The sequence below is a fragment of the Copadichromis virginalis genome, linkage group LG5 (assembly GCF_057382275.1).
Source record: "Copadichromis virginalis isolate Kocher_CV1m ecotype Utaka linkage group LG5, C_Virginalis_male_GT1.1, whole genome shotgun sequence".
Lineage (NCBI taxonomy): Eukaryota > Metazoa > Chordata > Actinopteri > Cichliformes > Cichlidae > Copadichromis > Copadichromis virginalis.
Window position 1 is genome coordinate 33,364,466 of NC_140622.1, and position 23,033 is coordinate 33,387,498.

Genomic DNA, 23,033 nt, shown 5'->3' on the forward strand with positions numbered 1-23,033 from the left:
TTAACGTGTTGTTTTCTTCAACGTTTAATCGTGGCGTTATTCACGCCAGGCGGGGAGTGTTCTGTATCACTAAAATATTATTCCCAGTACGTTGTTAGTTATTATGTGTTTTAGCGCCCTCTGTGGTCGTTTCAAGTAATGCACCGTAGAAATGGTTTGTTTTGAAACAACTTTATTGAACAGGAAGTCAGCTCAAGGAAAGCAAGCGAGCGAAAGAACGAGAGACATATCGGCACACGGCTTATGGTGTCCTGTCGGAAAATTTACTGTCTACATCTTTGGTTTACGGTTGTATCGCCGGTATGTACTTAAAGTTAAATTACAACTTGTTTTTGTACATTATGTTGCCGCTAGCGCAGTATTTGACCGTAAAGCTAATCTCGGTGCTAAGCTAGCTATCCGCGATGTCGGAGGTCGTCTGAGATAGCCTCAGTAGTTGTTTAAAAGTTTATATAATTAGACGTATACTGTGTATTAGTATTGCGGTGTATAAATGTATGTTATGCTACGCTTATGTATGTCTTGACTGTATTTTTTGTCTTGTTTCTAGTTTTACCCTTTTGAATGTCAGTAAACCTGTTGACAACGCCCATCGGTCTTCAGAGTGGTGATATGAGAAAGGTGTTCACGCCCTTGCATCAGACATGCAACCGTAACGGCACACTTAGCATGATTGAGATGCAGAGGTTCAGTACTTTACACACAGTTTTAACAGTTAAAACACCCTTAAGAGCTCAGCTGAAGCTTGTATATGAACAACTGTAAATGCATGTAGTGAAAACCTTAGGCATTACTCTCTAACTGAATGAATTTGACACAAAATACTCAGAAAAAAGGCACTGTTAAGCCTTGCTTAGATTTTTTTTTGAAATAGATATTTGATCTGTGATTCTTTGGAATTAGCCCAACTTTAAATTACTGCTTGAAGAATCTAGTACAAGTAACTTCTTAGGCCAAGCATGTACTTCTTTTACAACTTTGAATTTGCAGTTAAATCTTTTCGAAGCACTTGTAATACATTATGAGCCTTCTACTGAAGTGTTTCAGCTTTGTGTAAAATGCATGGTAGGACACCTAACCACATTTAGATCTTATCATTTATTCCTTTCATGGTGCCTAAAATTTATAGAGGATTCAAAACCGCTCTTAGGGTTTCACTGGGGCTCTGAGCAGATTCGCATTCTCATTCTAAATATGTTCACATGAGATACGATGGCTTTGGAAATATATACAGCTTCTCTTGTAATTGAAAAACTATAGCTCAGTCAGTTACCATAACAACTGGAAATCTGCCATAGTAACAGTAGCATATTCTTCTGCATCATATATGCAACAAATTACTTAGATGTCAAAAGTGTGACACTTGAATTGTTATTTGCTTTACATTTATACAGATAAGATGATGACGATCATTTTATGTGCATCTCAGTTTCAATACAACAAATCCAGAAACATGTTTTCAGCAAAACTTTATTTTTCAGTGCATGAACAGAATACCATATCAAGGTCATTGCCTATCCTTTTCAATCCATTTTTAAATATTTTTCTCTTTTTTTACATAAAAAAATAATGGAGCGATTTAATATACCTCTATTTTTTTCTCCCCAAAAGAGCACTCGGCAAGTATTTATAAAGGTGCTGTACAATGTACAAACATTTACATCTACTGTTCCTACAGAATGTAGAAGATACCACAAGGATTGTGTTTTTCTTTTTTTTTCTAATGAAGCAATGCAAGGCCACAGTATGATGCAGAGATGTCAAACAAAATTGTTCAAATGAAAGCATAAAGCTGTACTACAGTGCAGGGGACATACAATAAAAGAGGATATTATCTGATTCTGAACCAGAGTGAACTTTTTTCAGCACTCGGGGTTGGATTTACTCATTCAACCAACCAAACTATTGCACAAAAGCCTACCACTGATTGGCTCAAAGTACATCCTCTAGGGATTTGTAACCTGAAAACTCCTTTATACAATCACAGACTTCAACCACCATTCAGCTCTCATTGATAACGACTTTATCACACATTTGCTACAATTCAGTTTTCCCTGAGCTCATCTGAATGTGTTTATTTCAAAGTTGTATTTGCAAGTATGTTGAGTATATTTGCGTATCACTTCAAAAATCCTTTAAAGCGGACCTATTATGCTTTTCTTCATTTTCTGTCTGGCACAAACGTCAAATAATGAGGTCATTGTACACACAAGCAATCCAAGTGAGCCAAAAGCTCAGACTGCTCTAAATGGTTTGTTATTTTTAGACAGTTTTTTATTTGAAAGAATGCTAAAGACACACAGCAGCCCCTCCCACCTGCTGTTTCTGTTTGCCAATAAGAAAAAAAATTGGCATAAAGGTAAGGGCCAAGGAACTAAAACACATTTTTCCAGACAGAGAATGACCTGAATGCTACACAGCGGCCCAATATAACTTAAACGAGTATTATTATTAGGCAAATAGGCAAAGCGACTCTTATGGTGTCCAAGTATAAAAGTATGGAGCTATAAATCAGCATAATATGTCCTCTTTAAAGTAACAGTGAAATCTGACTATCTTATATTTATAGACTGCACATTATAAAACTACACTGGTCTTCTCTGTGCTATTGGCTCCCTTTAATATGTAAGGTGGAGAGTTTTCTGTATACATGCCTTATTTCAGCAGCTTGTTCGGTATCTTAGTAAACCACATCATTCTCTGGCCTCTTTCATCCTTCAAGCTACCCTGGCACATAATCACACAGCAGTACCTACAATATAAACCCTCATTTATCTTTTCATCAACAAGCACATGTAAAACAACCAGAGACATGATTCAGAACTTGCACAGCATTACATAAATTGCCATTTCCCCCTTTAACAGTGATCATTTCAAAAAACCAAAAAAAACCCCCCCATTAAATAAAAAAAAAAAACAATAATAAATGCAATGTTTTGGTAGCAAGTATACATCACAAATTAGATACAACTCATGGTCAATCTGTTTTGCTACAAGGGCAGATGCGGTGCAATGGAATTAATAGATAGAATTTCCAAAACACACATTCAAATATATATATATATATACATATATATTATATTTCACAATGAGACACATTTTGAGCAATTTTAAACATTTGGTACAGCAGTTTGCACGTTACATCTATACATTTCATGAACTACAAATTTCATTGGTAATTCCTACCACTGAAGTACATTGGAAATAAGGTGAAAGCTCAAATAACATGGGACAAATTTCTGAAAGTCTTTATCAAAATGCGGAATGGCTTGGTACAGCTACATATACATATATTCATCTATTACCTCAATAAATTACACACTGGTTAGTTATCATACACATGGTAAACAAGATCTCAAACCACAAGTTTCTGGTCTTTTAAATGATACTGTCTGTATGAAGGTGTGTCATGAGCCATAGAACAGTCTAGATTACCCAGTAACACTTGCTGTATTTGCCTGGTGATCAGAATGAAAATTATAAATACGAAATGGGTTCATCCTCAGCGATGTACAGAACGCGTGCAGTAAAACAAACAGAAGGACCGACTGCATGCAGTTGAGCAAACTGATAAGAAGAATACAGTTGAAATACTCAACAATGACACTGAGAGCAAAATTAAACCCTAGATGAGTCACACTGTATATTCTACAGACGAGAGGCGAGGGCCTTTCTCTTTTCTTTGCATATGGGTCATTGCATTGTAATGGGTGAAGCGCTGTTTGTAGTCGTCGTTCCACAGGAGGCTCGCGGGATTGGCACATATTCACATTTCTGAATGTCTGGTCTGACAAGGCCCCGAGCATGTCCTATATGCTGAAGTCCCACGTCAAAGATGCTAAAGCAGCAGACAAGGCGGAGGGGAGCTGCTACATGCCACATGTGATGTCACAGGGCTCCCACAATACAAATCTGGCCACAGTCTAAAATGGATAAATGTGGCACCATGTTGCACTTCTCTGTTTTATGGAAGAACTCAGAAAAATAATCCACTGAGGATACTGTAAAATATTCCATGGCACAGCTCACGTCCTTGTGATTCAATATTCCATCACAAAGGGTCACGGAGGACTTCTGCCTCAGAGAGGATTTTGGCTGAGCTGGGCGTTTTCCAAGGGCCAGGGCTAATAGGTCCCTTCAGGGTTTGTAGGGCTCCTGGAATGCTGTTTACAGAGGCCACAAAGTTGTCCTTTAAGCTGTCTTTGGATTTAGAAAATGTGTCTTCTCTTCCTTTTATATCTCTTGGTGAATTCACAGAACCTTTCCTACGCCATACATTTTTAAAAGACAGCGGTGATTCTCTTTTGCTAATAGTCTCTTTACTCGTAGTCCTGTTTTCTGTAAGTTTACCCTTGGCATCAACGTCTCTTTGCCCTGAGTCTTTACCTGTACCTTTCTCGCTCTCTCTTAGTGTACTAGAAAATGTCCTGTGGCGGTGAGATTCCCCAATCGACCTTCTTTTATAACTTTCTTTCTCATGCAGAGACTTGGTCCTTTCTCTTCTCCCTTCCATCTCCCATCCTTGAGGGTATTTTCCAATCTCAAAATTCCCCCCTTTTCCATTTTTCTTTTCATGACTTAAGCTTTCTCTACTGGATGAACCCTTTAATCTCTGCTGAAGGCCTTGTTGATTCTCGGTGCGTTGCAGGGCTGATATCCCTTGCTGTCCAACGTGAGCGGACTTCCCAGGACTGGCAGATTGCGTTTTTGTCTGTGTGATAGGCACCCTTTTTCTGTTCATTGTTGCTTCCTGTGCCTGACTCTCAGTCTTTTTGGGACTGTGTAGTTGCTCTTTGGCTTTAGGAAAAGATTCCTCTGTTTTCTTTGGGCTGCTTAGCTCTCTGGAGTCGTTCGTGGGCCTGGTCCTCTTGTAGAACTTCACATGCTCATTGGAGGTGGGAAGGAGCCCTTCTCCCTCCGTGTCCGCCCACTCAACACTTTCCTCCACTGAGCTTAAACCCCCGCTGCTGCGGGATTTGCGGCCTTGTGGAGAAAGTGTGCTCCAGCTGCGAGAATGCGTCAGTTTGCTGGAGAAAGGAGAGGAAACAAAGGTGGAAGCCCCGGTGGGATATGGAGAGGAAAGGGGTGATGTGTCAGAGAAAACTTCTCCAAAATAGCTTGTGGGTGAAATGACTTTTTGATCATGTCGACCTGCAAGAGCAGCACAAATTTGACATGAGACCATAGGTATGCAAGGATAATAAATATGGCACACAAAATACTTAAATTCAGAATAACAGGGAAAGTAAATAAGATTATATTATATAGAGGTAAAGGTGGGAAAGCATGTGGGAAAAAAATTACCAAGGTAAAAGAGAAGAGCCCAGTAAAAGCAGTGAAGGTGTTAGTGTTGGTGCTCAGTGTAATAGCACACAGTAGAGGAAGCTGTATTACCTGCATCAGGGGAAAGAGAAGAAACGCCAAAGGAAGCAGACAGTTAAAGAGTTAATGACTAAATAAAAACAAAACAAAAAAACACACACACAGCAAAGAAAGCACATTGAAATCAATGAGGGCTTAACTACAAAACAGGCTCCATCAACTAACAAATGGATGCAGTAATTATCATTAGGTGGATTTATTGTTTGTGCATGTATTTAACTACTGGCAGTGTTCCTTCCTTGTAAAATGGGAAATAGCAGCTAAACTCTTTAGGAAATAAAACAATTTAGTTTCTATCTAAAACTTCATGTAAATATTAAAAAAATATTAAAGGAACAGGCTGACTTTGGCATACCAGTTTCATAACAAAGCTAAATACAGTATCAAGCTACAGCCAGCAGACGGAAAGTTTAGATAAGCATTAAAATTGGAATGATGGGGAAAGAGCTGTCTTTGCACTGCAAAGGAAAAGGTCAAAATAACACCCACACCCTTACACACACACACGCACACACGCACACACACACACGTACGTCTACAATTATGTCTATTTGTAAATGTCATTGAGCCACTGGCAACCACATGCTTTTGTTTCCAGTTATTCTGCATTGTTAAATCCACCCCCAAAAATTCTAACCTGAGTGATAATACAACATTTCCAAGCACAAACTTTGCCCATATCAAACGCAACGCACTGAATAGTTTCAAATGATGTACTCACTCGCATCTTGAGCAAGACCTGCCCCAGGTCTCAGCAGCAGTACCACTTTGTTTCCTCCGGCCTGGATCAAATCAATAGCCCGTGTATGGGAAATGCCACGAGCCGGCTCCCCGTTAATCTCCACTATCTCATCTCCAACCTGTCGGTAATTCAGAAAATTCAATTGTAATACTAAAATATACCTATGAACACTTTGCATCTTTTGCCAGTCAAATTCACTGAAACACTTGCTGAAACACAAAATTAAAGTTTTATGCCATGCACACATCCATACACTCCCTTTCTGACATACACACATCTGCCTACACACACACACACACACACACACACACACACACACACACACACACAGTTTTGTAATACCCTGGAGGTACCTGCTATTATCGGAGATGACAAAATAACTCAGGATAAAGCTTGTAAACATGTCAGTTTGATAGACTCTAATCAGATAGAGTGAACAAGCCTGTTTGTGCAGCAGGCCGGGATTTAGATTCAAAGACAAAAATTTGCAAGGAAACCTCAACACAACCCTTTGACTTTTACAGTGTGGGAGCATTGTCTTTGTCGGGAAGAAATGATAGCAACAAAGTGATGAGAAAATAACCACTGTGTGATCCCTTTGTATCAGAAAGTCATTCTTTCTACAAAGGACCTTGGACCAACTCTCACACTGACTCCCTCACTAGAAGAAAAGAGCTATTGTTTCTCATCAGAATATGTTCTCAGATGACCCTTTCAATGATCTTTCCACCGATGGGAAATCAGCTTTTTCATTATTTCAAAGGTACATGTGTGCATTGCTTTCACGGAGAAGCAGAGATCACCGAATGAGAAAAGAAGCTTGTTTTAAATAATAAAAATGCAGTAGTTGCTACACAGTGCAGAGAACTCTGTTTCATCCTCAGACAGGCAAAGTCGTGCCCACAGATCACAGTCTGGCAGGCCTAGGATTGATTTCCACTAGGGAACTTTGCTCCATTCTCTTCCTGTAATAATAATGTGATAGTATCATCCCCATGGGAAAATTCAAATTTTGCTGAACCTCCACCATATGAAGAGAAAATACAGGGTCAATTGCTTTGTGACCTTCCTGTTAACAGCCACAAACTTAAAAAACGGATGCTTGCTGAGATGGATGGGTAGACTGGTGGAGACAGTAGTACACAAATGATGATGAACACGAATAAAAAAACGTCAAAGAACTAAACCAAAATCGTCTTTATCGCTTCGCTGTTTGCTGCGTGGAATTCCATTTCACAATGAAAGCAACAAAACGCTGCACAGATCACAGCAGAAAACATTGCATGCCCTACAACACTGCAAGTGGCACTTGTTGAAACACAATTCATTAGTTTAATCTCAGTCAACGCGAGGCGACACAAATTATATTTTGATTTACGACTCTCCTTCACAAACTAAATGTGCAACACTACATTTCTGCAAAGGAATGCTTTCTATAATAGCATGTCATGCTGCATGTAGCAATGGTGAGGATAATAACATGAGCTCCAAAACAATACACTGATTGCACTGCATCGTGTTTTATGATTTTTTTTTCCCCCATTAGTTTTTGTTTGTAATTTCTTGTCAGCTGTGTGATAGTGATATCAACCTCTCAGAAGTGTCCATTTAAACGTTGCAATAAAAGGAGCACTCACATGGATTCTTCCGTCTTGCTGAGCAGGCCCATCTTCTGCAAGTCTCAAGATGTACAAGCCCATGTTATACTCTGTGCCCCCTCGCAGACTGAAACCAAAGCCCCTGGGCCCTCTCTCTAACTCCACTGTCAGACAACCCTGCAGCATGAAGACAACACTCATTTTTAGACATATACAAGTGTACTAACATACATCTTTTGCTGTGAAATCAGTGATACCTCATTAGGAGAATCAGAGAATATTAGAGATGCTATAGTTTATTCTTTGACCATAATGACTTGAAAATTACGTAAAAGAATCAGTATTATAAGTGCATGAACTTTATAAACCTGTGAAAGATGGTGTAAGCACAAAAAATAACCTCTTCTGATAGTTTCTAAGACAAGAAAGGAAGAAAAAAAGGGGATGGCTCTTACCTGGTTGGGCCCTGTCACACACAGCGTCCCCGTCTCACCAAGTGAAAGAGTTTTGTGGTCAGACCAGTTGACTCCTTCCTTTCTCTCCTCCATGTCCAGGTTATAACTAGAACAAACAGCATATGCACTTAATTCCTTCAGCGATACTTGTAAACAGAAGGCCTCAGGCCAACAAATGAAAACGCTTTTATGAAAAACAAAGTGAAATTTAATGCTGAATGTTAAATAGGAAAGGCCTGCGCGTACTCGCACGACACCTCTTATCATCTTACACACGTTTATGTTTATTACACCGGTGTCTTTATAGTTTCTCTGGCTTTTTACTCTGAGGGTATGACAACCTCATTGCCACGTACACGATTTATTTCATGCTCAGTAGTTATTGTGGTGAGACTTTTACTGGAGGTTTATAAGAATTCATTAAGGTTTTTAGTAATTAAAAAATAGCATCACCATAACCATAATTGAATTTATTTTCAATTTAAGAGCTTTTTGCTGCCTCCTCGGTCTACACTTTCTCAGCATTACATAATACAACTTTCTTATACTTTTGAGTTTTTAGCATAACTTAAAAAAAATCAAACACTTGCAAGAAAACTTACTAACGCTAAACATGCATGAAGAATTATGCAGTTTCTCAGCTTTCTTTTGTGGGATTAAATCCTTACCGCTCATCCTGTAGTGCTGATCTTTGCCCCATGGCTCTGTGCTGAAGAGCTGGACTTTGTTTTGCTGAACTCGCTCCAGATGGAGGGCCCTTGTACTCTAAAATACATTTTAACAACATATTAGAATCAGTATATTATAATATTAATAATGAAAACTCCCACTGGTAAAAAAGCAGACATACAGAATTCTTCTAAAATGATTAATGCTCATTTTAAGCTAAAGGTTTTGCATTTATTTCCCTTTAACAACCCTCAATGAAGCCTTAAAATATCCTAGTAAAGGGATTCTCAGGTATTTTGCTTTATTTTTATTCATACAATCATTTCGGTGAAGAAGGGGTCTAATTTTTCAGTTTCTAACTATCTCAGTTTGAAACTGAATTTTTAATATGGATAATAAAATATTTATATCTTATGAAGGCTCGATTTAATTGATTACCTGGCTGCAAAACTAATGTCCCACTAAAAGGCCACTTTGAACTGAACAGACCCACTAACTACTCTAATAAATGCACCATCCTCAGAAATATTCACCATCCTCGGGAACCACAGTAAGGGTGACGACATTGCCGGCTTCCTTGATAAGCTGGACGATGTCATTATGAGAGAGCTCGATGATGGAGCGTCCATTGACTGCTGAGATACGATCCCCGACGTGCAGCAGGCCACAGCGGTCAGTGGGACTGCCCCCAATGATACGGCCAATTTTGTGTGGGATAACTGAAATGGCAGTAATAAAGACATATGAGGCCCGGTCAGAGTGACCGTTAGGAAGCTGCCTTTTACTGTCTGTTTACTGTCTTTTTTCAACACAATGGCAGTAAGAAGGGTCCCACAATTACTTAGTTTTGTCAGGGTTTGATTCAATCTACAAAAAAGTCTTTCAATTTTCCAAAAAATACTCTTGAGGCCAGAAGCTAGCCATTTTCTGGATATATTTGTAATAAAAATAATAATAATAATAATAATAATAATAATTACAGACCTATCATTTTTTGTATATGTTACCAACAAGTGTATTAAGAGGCTGTTGAATGGGTTAGTTAAATGTACATGCTTATCAACTTCTTCAGCCTAAGTAAGGCATATGCAGAAATATGCTACAATGTTTGATTTAATTGAATTACGAGAACTGAGCTGACTGAAAAGACTGAACTCACCTCCATGTGGAGGTTTGCTCTTGGACGTGAGGATCACAAAGCCAAAGCCTTCAGTTTCCTTGCGGTGGAGTGTGATGTCAAAAGACTCGTGGTCCAGCGCACTCGGCATCGGTAGGCGAGGTAGTTTGGGAGAACCATTCACCAGCACCGGCGCCATTTCCTGAGGATCTTCATCTGTCACATCTGATATGAAAGGATACAGATGCTAATGCATTTCTGTCTTGAACAATTCTTTTTAAAATTTGAGTGTTGAGGTGTGTATCCTTGAGGAATCTGAGACGATTTGAACTGTCTTGTCTTTGAGCTATATGGTCTACAGGTCTACAAAACATGGATGATGATTGTGCTGGACAGTGTCTATCTTGGTAACAGGATAAATGTTTTGTGTAACTCAACTAATCCCAAATATCCAAAATGTTACTTGGAGTAAATGAAAATGCATAGCAAGTGCAGAGACACATTCTGTTTCCTAGTGCTCTTTTCTTTGACCTGCTACACCTCATGCAACTCAGTTTAAATGCATGCATTCATTATTAACATGTTGTTACTGTTTATTTTTGATGATTTGCTGGTTCAGCAGTCTTAGTCTGGAGTAGCTGTACTTCAGAAGCAGAGCTCGTCATCTACTAATCGGTTGGTGGTTTGATTCCTGCCTGCTCCTAGTCTGCATGGCATGCGTAAGATATTAATAATAAACCAAATTTGAAATGTCTCCCTCACTTTTTATGGTGACATTGGTACATTTGGACCCAGTATTAGGTTTTTACACTGTGTAGTATGTGTGTATGTGTTGGACTACTACCTATAAAACAAACTTGGGCACATTAAAGTTTTACTCTAATCCAATCTGATAAATTAAAAAATCTAGTGCAATAAAGCTTCTGAATGTACTTTTAATTACAAAAAGTTGACAAACATGCCAGGTTTTGCTTGGCTTGTTACTCACCTCTGTAGATCACCTTCCTACGAACAGTCAGCATAACTTGGCCATTTCGGGCAGCGTTGGTCATCAGATCCAAAACCTGCTTGTGCGAACGACCCTTGACCATCACGCCATCGATGCCAATAAGTTCGTCTCCAGCTCTGAGACGCCCGTCCTTCTCTGCCGCTCCATTAGGCACAATGGCACCAATGTACACCTGGGGAAATACATTCTGATATGGGGTTAATAACAGACCCTGACCACTGGGTCAGTGTCTAATAAATACATAAAATTGTATAATTTTAACCAGAAATTAAAATATACTTTCAAGACACTCATTTATACACTTACTGGCTGTTGTGGCCCTTCTCCTCCCAGAACACGGAAGCCAAAGCCTGTTTCAATGTCCCGCTTCAGAAAAACATCTATATCTTTGGCGTGAGGCTCTGTGGGCATAATTTTCCTAGTGTTTAAAGCTGGCCAGAACGACAAAAGGTTTACAAAATTATATGAACAAGTGATGCTGGCCTAAACTTACGTCTGCTCTCCAAAAGAGCTTTGGACTTCAAGTATATCTCTGTAGCATCTCGTTTAGGAGAATCGGCAGAGCGCAGGGTGCTTGTGTTGGAGTGGTAAGGCAAGGCCTGAGGTGCCGAGTCTGTGACAATGTCCAGAGTTTCTGTACTGGCCGTCATTTCCTGTCTCTGACAGACACATGTTGCTTCATGTTTTCAAAAAATAAAACCATTTATGTAGAATATGGCTCATTATCAAAAGCTAGTGGATGAGCATCTAACGGTGATGGATTACAAAAGCAATAAAGGTCACTTTTTATGAAAACATCAAGCAGTTTCACTTTACTTACTTCCTATTGTTTTAAATTCTAAGCAAAGAGATTTGGATACAATGTGTTTTAAAAAGTAAAGATTTCCCCAAAGGCTATGACAGGCCTCTTCAGGCAGAAAGGGCAAGTTTCTTATCTAAAACTGTTGCATTAATAATACCACGATATCTACAGAGGCTCATCCATGCTTCATTACCATTGCAGTCCCCTGACAATAGCCGTAAGACTACGAATACAGAAAGGAAGTAATTAAGATTGTTTTTCAGAGCAAACAAAAGAAGGCGCCCAGAAACATAATCAATATTCAAATTTATTGCTATCATTTAATTCAATTCAACAGAAGCTGGTTAGGCTGAAGGACAAAACGCTTTGAAATCAAATTGAGGGATATATCCCCCGTGGGGAAACGATAATGAAGAAATAGACAAAGATAAGATTTTACTCACAGGCTTCAGACTCTTCACAGGCGATGTTTGACCTATGGAGAGACACAGACAGACAACAGAAACGTATTAGGAAATGAAAACAAGATTTGGAACAAGAGTCACTGAGTCACTGTCCACCAGATGGCAGTGACTCTCCGACAGAGAGAGCGAGCATAAAAATAAACCAGTGCTGCTCTAAACTCGAGAGCTGTGCTCACTAAAGAATCATCCATTAGGGAAAATACATTCATGTGCGTTTAAAGATACATAAGAAATATCAAGATACTACACGTGCTGAAGAGGTGACAAATCAACTGTAAGAGAGTGGGTGAGGGCATTAGAGATTCATGCATATAATTCACTGACTGAAGATTCCCTTCCTGCTCTCTGTTCACTGTACAGCACACCCACATATTCCATCTGAGCCCCCCCCATCTCAACGCCCTGCTTTAAGTGAATTAACAAACACTGCTCTAGAGCCTGGAGTCCCGTGGAGCTGGGCTAACACGGCTGATGAGGGCTTAATGGAGCCTGATGTAAAAGGGGAGACACAGCGGTGTTTTTCCGCTTCATTGCAAAATTCCCAATCCAACATCAGAGTCATCAATGGCATGAAATAAGACAACTGTACCATACATACACATGACGCACACCTTCCCACACAACTCTTTTTCTTCTATTCTTTCTCTAAGCACTGATGCCCACCAATCCCACAAACAGGAGCACCGGGATCCTCTTCCACGCCACAGGCAATTGTCTAATGAGGGTTAAAACTAGCATTAGCGCTTTAACTGGACAGGCTGGACGAAGCTGAGCCCAGCTCTGCTTTAACTGTGGGGTCATGCAGTGCGTCAGTGGAGCAGGAAGTGGTGATGGCGGCAAAAGAGTGAGCATACGTAGCGTGGGTGTTCTGGGATATGAGGCAGAGGCTCGAGGTGTGGCTATGGGGAGGAAGCCCCTGAGGACGTTCCCTCTACAGCCATTTAGCTATGGATCCCTAAGAAGCATGCAGAGATCTCCTTCGCTCTGCTGATGATCAAAGCCAAGCCAGGGTTCATCGACTAGCACAGTAAATCCCTGGGGTGGCAGGAGATGGATTTAGGAGACATTTGTAGGGTGTCTACTCTCCTCTCTTTGCTACTTGGAATAAAGAACATCCCCACACTTACATAATTCCTGCTCACTCACTTGTAACAGAAAGCATTACACCTCAATGGGAGTTGTCATAAAAAGATGTAGATTAAATGAAAGAAAAGAGAAGGAACGCTCAAGAAATGTTAAACATGTAGAGTCTGCATGCCAGAAAATACGACTGATGGATTGAGTCTGATCATCATTTGCAAGAGTTAGAGTACAGTGGCACTGTTAGATCTATTCAGCTAAAAAGGCAGCATTCTCTGCTGTGGTGACCTTACACAGATCGCAGTCAAAGTGGCATCACCCAGACTTCTACAGAACAACAGTGTGTAGTCAGTCAGTGCCCCCCAACCAGCCACAACACCACCTCACCTCCTCTCAGTATCAACACGCTGACCTCACCTCCCATGGGCACTGTTGGAGTTGCATTGACAGTAATAGCATATTATGTCACACACACAAGGGCATAAAAGCATAAGAATAATAGAGGGATACACTGAGGAGGAAAAACAAAGATTGCTTGCTGAGAAAGAACAGACAATATGGATCTATTGCTAGTGAGCCACATGAATCTATAGATGCACAAAAAAAAGTTAGGCAGATAGAAAGACAGGCATGAGGGTGAGTCAGACAGACAAGTGCAAACATGTGTTGTTATTTCAGTCTCTCACCTCCTCGCAACACCAGTACATTGACCTCGCTGCCCACTGGTAAGTCTTTAAGGATGTCCACCACTTGTGCATGGCTAAGCGACTGCACATTTTGCCTGTTGATCTCTTTAATCACGTCTCCTTTCTGCAGGCCGCGGCACCACTGGGCATCCAAGATCATCTTCACCTTCTGTCCCAGAGGGCAGTCAGCAATGGCAAAACCAAATCCACCAGGCCCCTTGACCAGTGGCACGCTTACCAGCTCTGGTTGGAGCATCGCTGTGGCTGCTTCTCCACCCTGCCTCCCGTTTGGCAGAGCAGCCACAACAGGACGGCCACTGGCATCAGTAGTAACATAGTGGAGCTCCTGTGAGGAGCCATGGAGGACGTCACCTTTGACAAGCAGTGGCTGTCCATTGATCAGGGGCACAGCTGTCACCACCTCTCCACCATGCAGAGCCTGCTGGGGCTGGGTGTCCGGCGGAGGAGGAGGAGGGGGAAGAGGATCGTCGCTGTCTAGATCAACGTCAGGAGGAAGCGGGTATCCACGGCAAAGAACCATGTCCACATACTGGTTAATGGGAATGGACTGAAACATCTGCACTACCTCTGGATGGGTCTTCCCCAGCACACATACCCCATTAATCTCAACAATCACATCACCTAAGACAAGGAGAAAGGAAAGAATGTAACAAGAAAGAATTAATCCCGTGCTTTTTAATCTAGACATCACCTCTCTACTTTTCTTGGAGGAGTCCTTTCTCCTTTTGCCAGACAGTGCTTTTCTCTGAAATGTCCTTTTCCCCTTCACTACTCTCTCATATTTTCATTTTGGCAGCTCCTGGTACCGTTTGAGTTTCCTTTTATCTCATTCATTCCTACTTTATTCTTGTCCCCTCTTTACTCACTACATTGTTGAACAGACCTGAACAGTATTCAACAACAGGAGCTGAGACAGGCGTAGATTTCTGTCACATCATACTACTGTAACCATCACACACAGCCTCATGGCTGTTGGTTTATGTAGACAGCCCAAAGGCAAGATCAGAACCTGAACAATAAAGCTTTTAGATGGTTTCACGCCCACCATAATCAGCCTGCTATAAAACAATGCCCCTGACAATGCTAAAGTTGTTATTGCTTTATTTACTGAAACTCATGGGGCAGTGTTAGGTTAAGTGAAGACCACAGATGTAAAATTGATACCTGAAGGTGCATCATAGTAACACAGTAGGTACACGTTAGCTACAAAAGAATTTTCAGCAACTTTGCAGAAATTAGTGAACACATGGATCTCCCTTCCAGCTAAATGGGATTTTAATGTTTATTTGAATAAGTGTATCAGCTCTTACTGGTCCTTTTCTGTAGTAAATTGTGAGCATATTTTCAAAGGTTTTGCTCACCAGATGCCATCTTTTTGTCTTGGGCAGCAGGACCGTCACTGAGCACATTTTTCACCTGCAGAAACTCATCTGTGCGGTCACCTCCTATGATGGTAAATCCAAATCCTTGGGAGCTCTTCTTCAGCGCTGTGTGGTAAATCTCCCCTTTCAGCTGGCTGGGGTCTGCTGTGAAGCCAGATGCACCACCTTTACCTGTGCAGAACATCTACGTGTCAGCATGTGCGAGAATGCACATTAATAAAATTATGAGTGAATACAATTTTTTATCAAACACAAGCGAAATAACAAAACAATACACAACATGAAAGGCAGCAACAATGATTAATAAATTCATAGCCTTCTTGAAAGACAGCAAAATCCATCCGTGTCCGCACTGAACCTCAATTATACACATTATGTGCTGAGGATCAACACCGTAATTAGTCATTTCTAATTAACAGGCATAATCTGTAAGCCTTAACTAGATAAACCTTTCACAGAGACCTTTTTTACACCTCCCTGCCAACCTGCACAGTCAGACAGATAAAATGAGTTAAAATTACAGCTATAGAAGCTGATACACTCATTTACCTTCATTTGAAAACTATAGAGCTGAACATTGATATAGTACCTCTGACAGTATCCAATTTACCACAGTGTCCTCTGTTATCCCTTCCCTACTGCAATCAGTGACTCAGAAAAAAAAAGGTTTATCACTGTAGACTTTTTATAACTGGAAAAAGGAACAACTTAAGGTCAGTGGCAACATCAATATGGACGAGCAGCTTGGCTGTGGCATACACAATACAATAGATAACCGACTGTCAGGGTCACATTGCATTTAACTGGGCAGCTTCTCTATCTGGCATTACTGTGGTATCAGCACTTTAGATCATGGACACACCATTTTTCGCTTGCTGCCTGATGGTTTCTGGCCTGGACTGCATTATAGCTCTGACTCAAAAACAGTAAAAGGGAAACCAGCTGGTGACAAATGGGGCATATTCCTGTGATTCTGCTATATACTGAGAGAGTGTGATGGTACTGTCATTATCTGGGGTCTTTATATTTGAAGATAAATGAACTGTGGCAAAATAACCATCCCCAAGAGACACATATGCAGTAAGCTAAGAGAAAATTACGACTTTTGTACGACACTAAAAATCTCAGTGACAGATATCTTATTATCACAACTTCTACCACAAAGAGAATGACAACAACAACAGGAAATATATGAAGTAAATGCAGCCTCGAACATTATTACACTGACACCATGTTTGTTAAAGACGTGGTTGTCGGAGTACTATTTCATTAAGAATTTGCAAATGTATTCAGCAACAAGCAAAGGATTTGGTGTTATTCTGATTTTTCGTATCGCCAACAAATCTAACAAATAGATCACAACGTGCAGTTTGTTGGTGGCACTAAATCTCAAAGCCTAATCACACTTGGTGAGGATGTACATTTTGTAAACTGTTCAAGATTAAATGGTTTCTTTTATAAAAAGCTGAAAAAGCTGCAGTATGACAGGTTAACAAATACATAATTTGTATAATGTTACATGCTTGTTTTGAAATAATGTGCTACCATTAGAAACTAAAAAACGTTGCAAAGCTCTTTGGGCTGTGTATATGTGAATACTTTACCTGAAATGAACAGACATGGATATGAAGGTTTACAGCTGCATGCTGCGTTCTTCACTTGTATCTCTTAATATCTTTATGCAGCTTCTATACACACGATGACTGAACAGTCACATCTGATAGCTGTGTGCCCATCCCTATATCCAGTTTAAAAAAATGGCAAGAACTTTGTAAATTGGCTGAAAAGTAACAGATGCACTTTCCCCCACTCATTTCCTTCACTTTTATAAAGGCTAACTTTCAAGGGTGTGTGTGAGGAATACAAATGAAGGCGCTTTCATACTTTGAAACAGTTCAGCAGCCATAAACATTCGCTGCAGACATGAACGGCTGTGAGCGAGTGTAACTTATCACAGTCAGTGTGGACTCCAGATGTCCACACTGTTGCATGGATCAAGCAAAGCCCATTTGCATAATCACATTCAAATTGCTTGATAAACTCAACATGGGATGTTTTTTCGCCCCCCAACCCAGTGAGCGCTGATATACCCATTTGCCTGCACATTTGTGTGTGAAGAAATAGACCGAGGTAAAGGAGGGTGAAAGAGAGAGTAACCAAGGGAGGAAGTGAGTTTGATGTGTACAAGCCTGTACTTGTGTGGGAGAGTCCAAGGGAGGTCTCTGTGCCAATGTTTGTGGGCAGACTTTAAACACCAGAGGCAGACAAAACCATCATATCAACTGCATCAAACGGCCATGGTTTTTGAGTTCTTATGTGTGACTCAGTCTCACTGTAAATCTCCAGTGACATTATTCAGCATAGTTGAGGAAACAGCTTCTTTACTACATCCGCGAAGCAGCAGTAGAGCAACAGAAACAGCTGTTTGCAAGAGTGCAAGAGTGTACAAGTCATGAGTAGTCTTTATAAAGGAATGAGCCTACAAAGCCAGCAGCTGACTATCAGGGAAATGACCAAATTACTAGTTTAATCAAATAATATAGATAATGGATCAGAACAAAGCAAACAGGAACACATATAGCCATGTGTGTTTTTAGTGGTTAGCTGCAGTGACACATGATGCAAGAAAGAATTACACAACACAGTTCAACATACAAATAAACTAACTGCTTAAACTAGCAATGCAACTAAGAAAAATGATGTACTGTGAAAACATTACATTACTTACATTAATAATATTATTATGTGTTACAAGTACTCTGTAATTTTACATTTACATAAGCAAACAAGATAGGATCTCAATTAAGGCATATTTTGAAAGAAGGCACATTATGGAGCAAAACTCACTGATATCTCAAAATTGACCTTTGCATAAAAAACACATTTTTGCCTGTGGTGTTTTTAAAAACAAAACAAAACAAAACACATTTGTACATAAACTATTAATATGCATTATTTCTGTATTCACAGAGTTCATTTCCTTCACATAGAACTCCCTCGGAATTGAACTTCTTGGAAAACAGAGTGTGGATTGTAGCCTGAGGTGTAACCGACAACTGATGATGCTTAGGTTTCATCATAGCAACTGTCTGACAGCTCACTAAGTTGTGTAATCAGTAATCAGGAGCTGGATGGTGGATTCCTCGGTCCCTATACACCTGAGCAGAGAGATGTCTGATTATACTTGGCCTCTCTGACGTGCTGTTACACCAGCTGTTGCCACATGCACCGTTAAAAGCCGGCCTCCTCCCCTACACTCCCTCTTTCACTCTCTGAATCTCTGCCAGCGCTATGCGCTTGTCTATTTCCACTACTGCAGTACTGTAATCTATTATACATATATTGTAATGAAAACATACTTAATTCATGATGTTTATTGCAGTTGAAAAATGTCAACTTGTCAACTTAAAGAACAGACCACAATTGGAGAGCTGACAAAAAAGTCTGTTACATGAGGAAACTGTGAAAGAAAGGGCTCATTCTTTTTTTCAGCTGACCTTGTAAAAAATGATCACGTTCTACTGCTTTCTGTTCCCACAAAGCACGTTTATCAAAGCGCACTGACAGAGGTAAAAAGGTCAGGCCTCTACACAGAGGATAGGCCAAAGTAATTAAATTACAATTATATTTTAGCTAATTAGCTGATGCCTGTGTCCAAAATGATTTACAGTGAGTGCAGAAATAGAATAAGCTACAATAAAGACTAAATTACTTCTGGTGCTCTTGAATAATCTCGCAGCATCATGAAATAATAGTAGTACATGGTTGAAAGAATATGTGATACAGACGCAACAGAGAGTCTGTCATTTTAGATGATTTCAGTGTAACTGCAGTTTCTTGATTTTTTTTGACATCTGTATTTTTATTATACACATTCTGAATATAATCAGTTATTTCTTATTATTTTTTTTGACATGCTAACATACACGTTATTGCAGATAATTGGTCCACCAGAATCACCCCTCGCAAACCCCTCCGTCCTTTTTGGTGAACTTGGTGCATATCATGTGATGAAAATTAAAAGTTGAACCCCAAATTTTTTCACACTCACTGCTAAATTGCGTCTTCTTCGTAGCTTCCTTCAGAACATTTGAGGGGACGTAAATCACCTCCAGTTCGACCCCAACCAACCACATGACATTTAACATTGGCAGGCGTTTTCCATTTTTCTTGGGTAGTTTGATGATCTTCACAAATTTATTCAGTGTGGCATTTTTTTTTCTAACTTCAGTAACATAATGCAGTTGCTTGATTTTAACGGGGTGCAATGGCAGTACAAATTAGAAAGCTCTCTGACATAATTACAGGTACACATGTAACTACATGTAGTATACACCCAAGTGTGGTGCCAAAACTCATGCAAGAGGCTGAACTATCCCATAATGTTTACAAAGCTCCCATATGTTACATTAGCAATCCAACATTTGCAAATTTTCACGCGTGCAAACTTGATCCTTTGTGCTCTTTATCACAGGCTTCTGCCGTTATGACACCATGGAAAACGTTTATAAACCCAGTGGAAGTTAAAGAGGGGGGTGCATTCTGCAATGTTACCTTGAGAAGGTGCTGCTGCGGCTTGCTGGATCGCTGCAGTCTCCTGGCTCAGCTTCTTCTTTGCCTCCAGGACAGGGTTCTCAAACTGGGTTTTCTGATTGATGTGGCTGTAACATAAAGAGGTTCAGGTTTGTGAGAAGAGACTTGGAATGCAAACACGCACACCCATAGACATGCTAATCTCTCACTTATTGAGCTTACTGCATCATTTTTCTGCAGTTAATTATGTATGCACCATCCTTTTAGAGGAAGTATAATTTTCTGATAGAGGGATGCTATAGTGGTGCCAGTAAACAAATTCACAAGCACAGCACACATACAGTACATTCTGACTTGCCTCCTCTTTATGTGGGGGAAAGTACCATTGCTTTTAGCCATTTAATATTATAGAAAATGAACCCCTGACTGCCTGTTCCCCTACAACAAGGTAAACAGCCTGTTGTCCCCCTGGCATACAAACAAGAGCCACTGCTTCATAGTGAGCTCATTTCAAGCTAAACACTAGCAGGTACAAGCTCCATCTATATGCCATTGACTCCCTGTCCAAACAGTGCAGGTCTCTCTCTCATGTCACTTCTACCTAGGAGCGTTTATATGCTTTCTGAGCAATAAAACAATGCGAGAATTCCCATTTTCTTTTCAACACAACAGATTGCTACCTCGTCTTCCAACCCCCACTCCACTTCTTCCATGCATTCTAGTTCAAAATCTCCCCATTTCTCTCTACTGCTGTTACAATGGCTGTGTTTCACAGATTTCCTGCCGGGATGTTGATGACAAATACACATTTAGCACACAGACAAATATACAAACAATATGCAATGACAAATACACAGACTCTATAAGCACACACAAACACTGACAGAATGCGATGAGAGAAAAATCTGTTTAGTGTTCATATACAGGTCACTGCAATGTTACCCGCAGAGTTTCATTTTGCCACCCACCGATAAACAATGTGAAAATCCTGATCAAAATCTTCAAGTGTTCTCCAGGTAAAGGCTTTCTCTCGGTATGTTGCATAATTCAGAATATTCTCACCCAAGATGTGCTACAACCATTTGTTTATTTTAGACAATATTACTTTACATTTTCCCACCGCTCAAGTACACAGAGCTCTGCAATATGCACTTGTGCACTGACCAAGCTGGTAAAATACGCTTGTGTGTTATGTGCATCTGAGACGAACAAGTATGACAAAGCAATTGGCACTGGTGGTGATGATGGCAACTGGAGTGATGGGAAATGAGATGCATCAGTATTACTTACTCAACATAGTATGTCCCATACTGTGGATCGTCAATTTCCTCCCAGCCATAAGGTAACTCTGCAAAAGGAAAAGAGTGTGCTATTGTGCTGTGGAGATGCAAATTGGGTGCTCACAAGATAACAGACCGATAGAAGGAAAGGGGAGAAGTATGCGCAATATTTTGCAGAGGTCCGGGAATCTATCTGGCATTATGGAACAGCGGTAGTTACCAGTGTATCTTTCCCCCCTGACTGGAATATTTAACATTGGAACGTATGTATGAAAATACTGCCATAATAATCTAGAAGACATATTCCCGTGGTTTTCAACAATCTGGCTGGAATAGCTGGTGAATGTTATGTCTTGACGAACATTATGAGGCATAAGAAAAGAAAAGACAGATGAGCTCTTAATGCACTGGAAGGAAGTGCACTGGAGTTGCTTTTCAGAAGAAACACACTCACTAGCTTTCCGTTTGCCTGTAAAAATCCATTAAAAACAAGCTGGAAGGGTCCCACTTTTTCAGCCGTGGCTGCTGTCTGTCTATGCTTGCACTTAAGCCCACATTATATCCTAAGGATAAAAAGGCACGTCTGAAAATCCTCAAAGTAGACTCCAGCTCTAGATTTTTGAAAAATTAGCTTTTAGCACTGCGATGCTTAAGGTTACTCTTAGGTGATGTGCCATTTCAAAGAGAAGTCAAACATTCATATTTCATCCTGGTTGGTTGCTTGATTCATTGTGAGAAAGGGTGAGAAGTGATGGCTCATGTAATGTAGGGCATATACAATGTAAGTATGCCCTTGTGTAAAAGCATGTGCAGTATTTAATGGAATGAGTGTACACTTCAGAAAACCAGCTGAGCAAAGGAGTATACATACCGCCATCCTCGCACTTCTCAGGGGGCTTTGCCTTCTTTGCCAAGCGGGGGTCCAGCCACGTGGTTGTCTTGGTATTGTGACTGTAGAGTGCAAAAAAATAAAAGCCAGGAAATATCTTCAGTAAAGACCTCTGAAAACAAGGAAACCACTGCTGAAGCACAAGCAGCCAACAAAAAAGATGTATCACAGCAGGAAAAACGGCAGCCGTATTCTCCCGTGTAACATGCTCTTGTGCACAAGATTACTCAATTTATCAGCAAACATCTGATCCATTGCTTTATATTCAGCTGTCAGATTACAGTGTTTATGGTTAGGTGGCCTTTTCAGAGGGGAGGAAAAAAAACCATGTGATGTGAAACATGACAAACTCATTTATCCTCAAATGTGTTAAACAACTGGAGTGTGTAATCAGCAGGAAAATCACAATGGTCTTCTGATATCTTCAGAGACAAGTAGCTTAGAGCAAAATGCGAATAAAACACAAAGTCGTGAACACACACACTTGCGTTTACTGTACGTAAACCCACACACCTACAGACCCTAAGAGAAGGTCTGTTTTTTAGCTTTACTAAGTTGTCTTTTTAAACATCGGATACACTGTGAGGCCTAGAAATATTGCAAGTTTACTATTAAACTGAATTTTACTGTTAAGTTTACTGAATTTCCCAGAGGAATCTACCTGAGAGATTAATACAGTTCTATCTATCTATCCAAACAAAGGACAGTTGTGTACATTTTCTTCTTTTTAGTTGTTTTTATGCTGTTGTCAGGCTGTTATGGTTTAATTTTCCTGTGACAGGAAATGAGGTGTAGATCTCAGCTACACAACTCATCATCAGACAGAGGATCAAACCTAATATCGCTGCTGAAACTGACAGAAATATTTTTTGAACTTTTTGCAGACATACTTGTTCTTTTCTATTTATATGTATATTTATACCT

The 23,033-nt window shown here is 40.1% G+C and overlaps 1 protein-coding gene and 1 long non-coding RNA gene across 3 annotated transcripts in view; one reads left to right on the forward strand and one right to left on the reverse strand.

The window, feature by feature from the left end:
• Window positions 1–49: 49 nt before the first annotated feature.
• Window positions 50–2,217, forward strand: LOC146710148 (uncharacterized). The gene is made up of 2 exons (XR_014920535.1): window positions 50–300; window positions 551–2,217. It is a non-coding gene; the product is annotated as an uncharacterized LOC146710148 (long non-coding RNA).
• A 689-nt stretch (window positions 2,218–2,906) lies between these two features.
• magi3b (membrane associated guanylate kinase, WW and PDZ domain containing 3b) overlaps window positions 2,907–23,033 on the reverse strand; it is a 122,998-nt gene continuing 102,871 nt past the window's right edge. The window contains exons 6-22 of one of the 2 annotated variants that reach the window (XM_085457440.1): window positions 22,092–22,171; window positions 21,231–21,288; window positions 19,962–20,068; window positions 15,387–15,578; window positions 14,005–14,646; window positions 12,218–12,249; window positions 11,466–11,631; window positions 11,279–11,373; window positions 10,952–11,159; window positions 10,006–10,188; window positions 9,380–9,565; window positions 8,846–8,942; window positions 8,178–8,283; window positions 7,762–7,899; window positions 6,104–6,242; window positions 5,305–5,394; window positions 5,088–5,151 (exon numbers count right to left, since the gene is read on the reverse strand). In XM_085457440.1, the coding sequence (XP_085313566.1) occupies window positions 5,345–5,394; window positions 6,104–6,242; window positions 7,762–7,899; window positions 8,178–8,283; window positions 8,846–8,942; window positions 9,380–9,565; window positions 10,006–10,188; window positions 10,952–11,159; window positions 11,279–11,373; window positions 11,466–11,631; window positions 12,218–12,249; window positions 14,005–14,646; window positions 15,387–15,578; window positions 19,962–20,068; window positions 21,231–21,288; window positions 22,092–22,171 (2,479 nt within the window). In that variant the 3' untranslated portion in view covers window positions 5,088–5,151; window positions 5,305–5,344. Of the gene's footprint in view, window positions 5,152–5,304; window positions 5,395–6,103; window positions 6,243–7,761; window positions 7,900–8,177; window positions 8,284–8,845; window positions 8,943–9,379; window positions 9,566–10,005; window positions 10,189–10,951; window positions 11,160–11,278; window positions 11,374–11,465; window positions 11,632–12,217; window positions 12,250–14,004; window positions 14,647–15,386; window positions 15,579–19,961; window positions 20,069–21,230; window positions 21,289–22,091; window positions 22,172–23,033 lie in introns of both variants that reach the window. The other variant, XM_085457439.1, reaches the window with a different exon arrangement.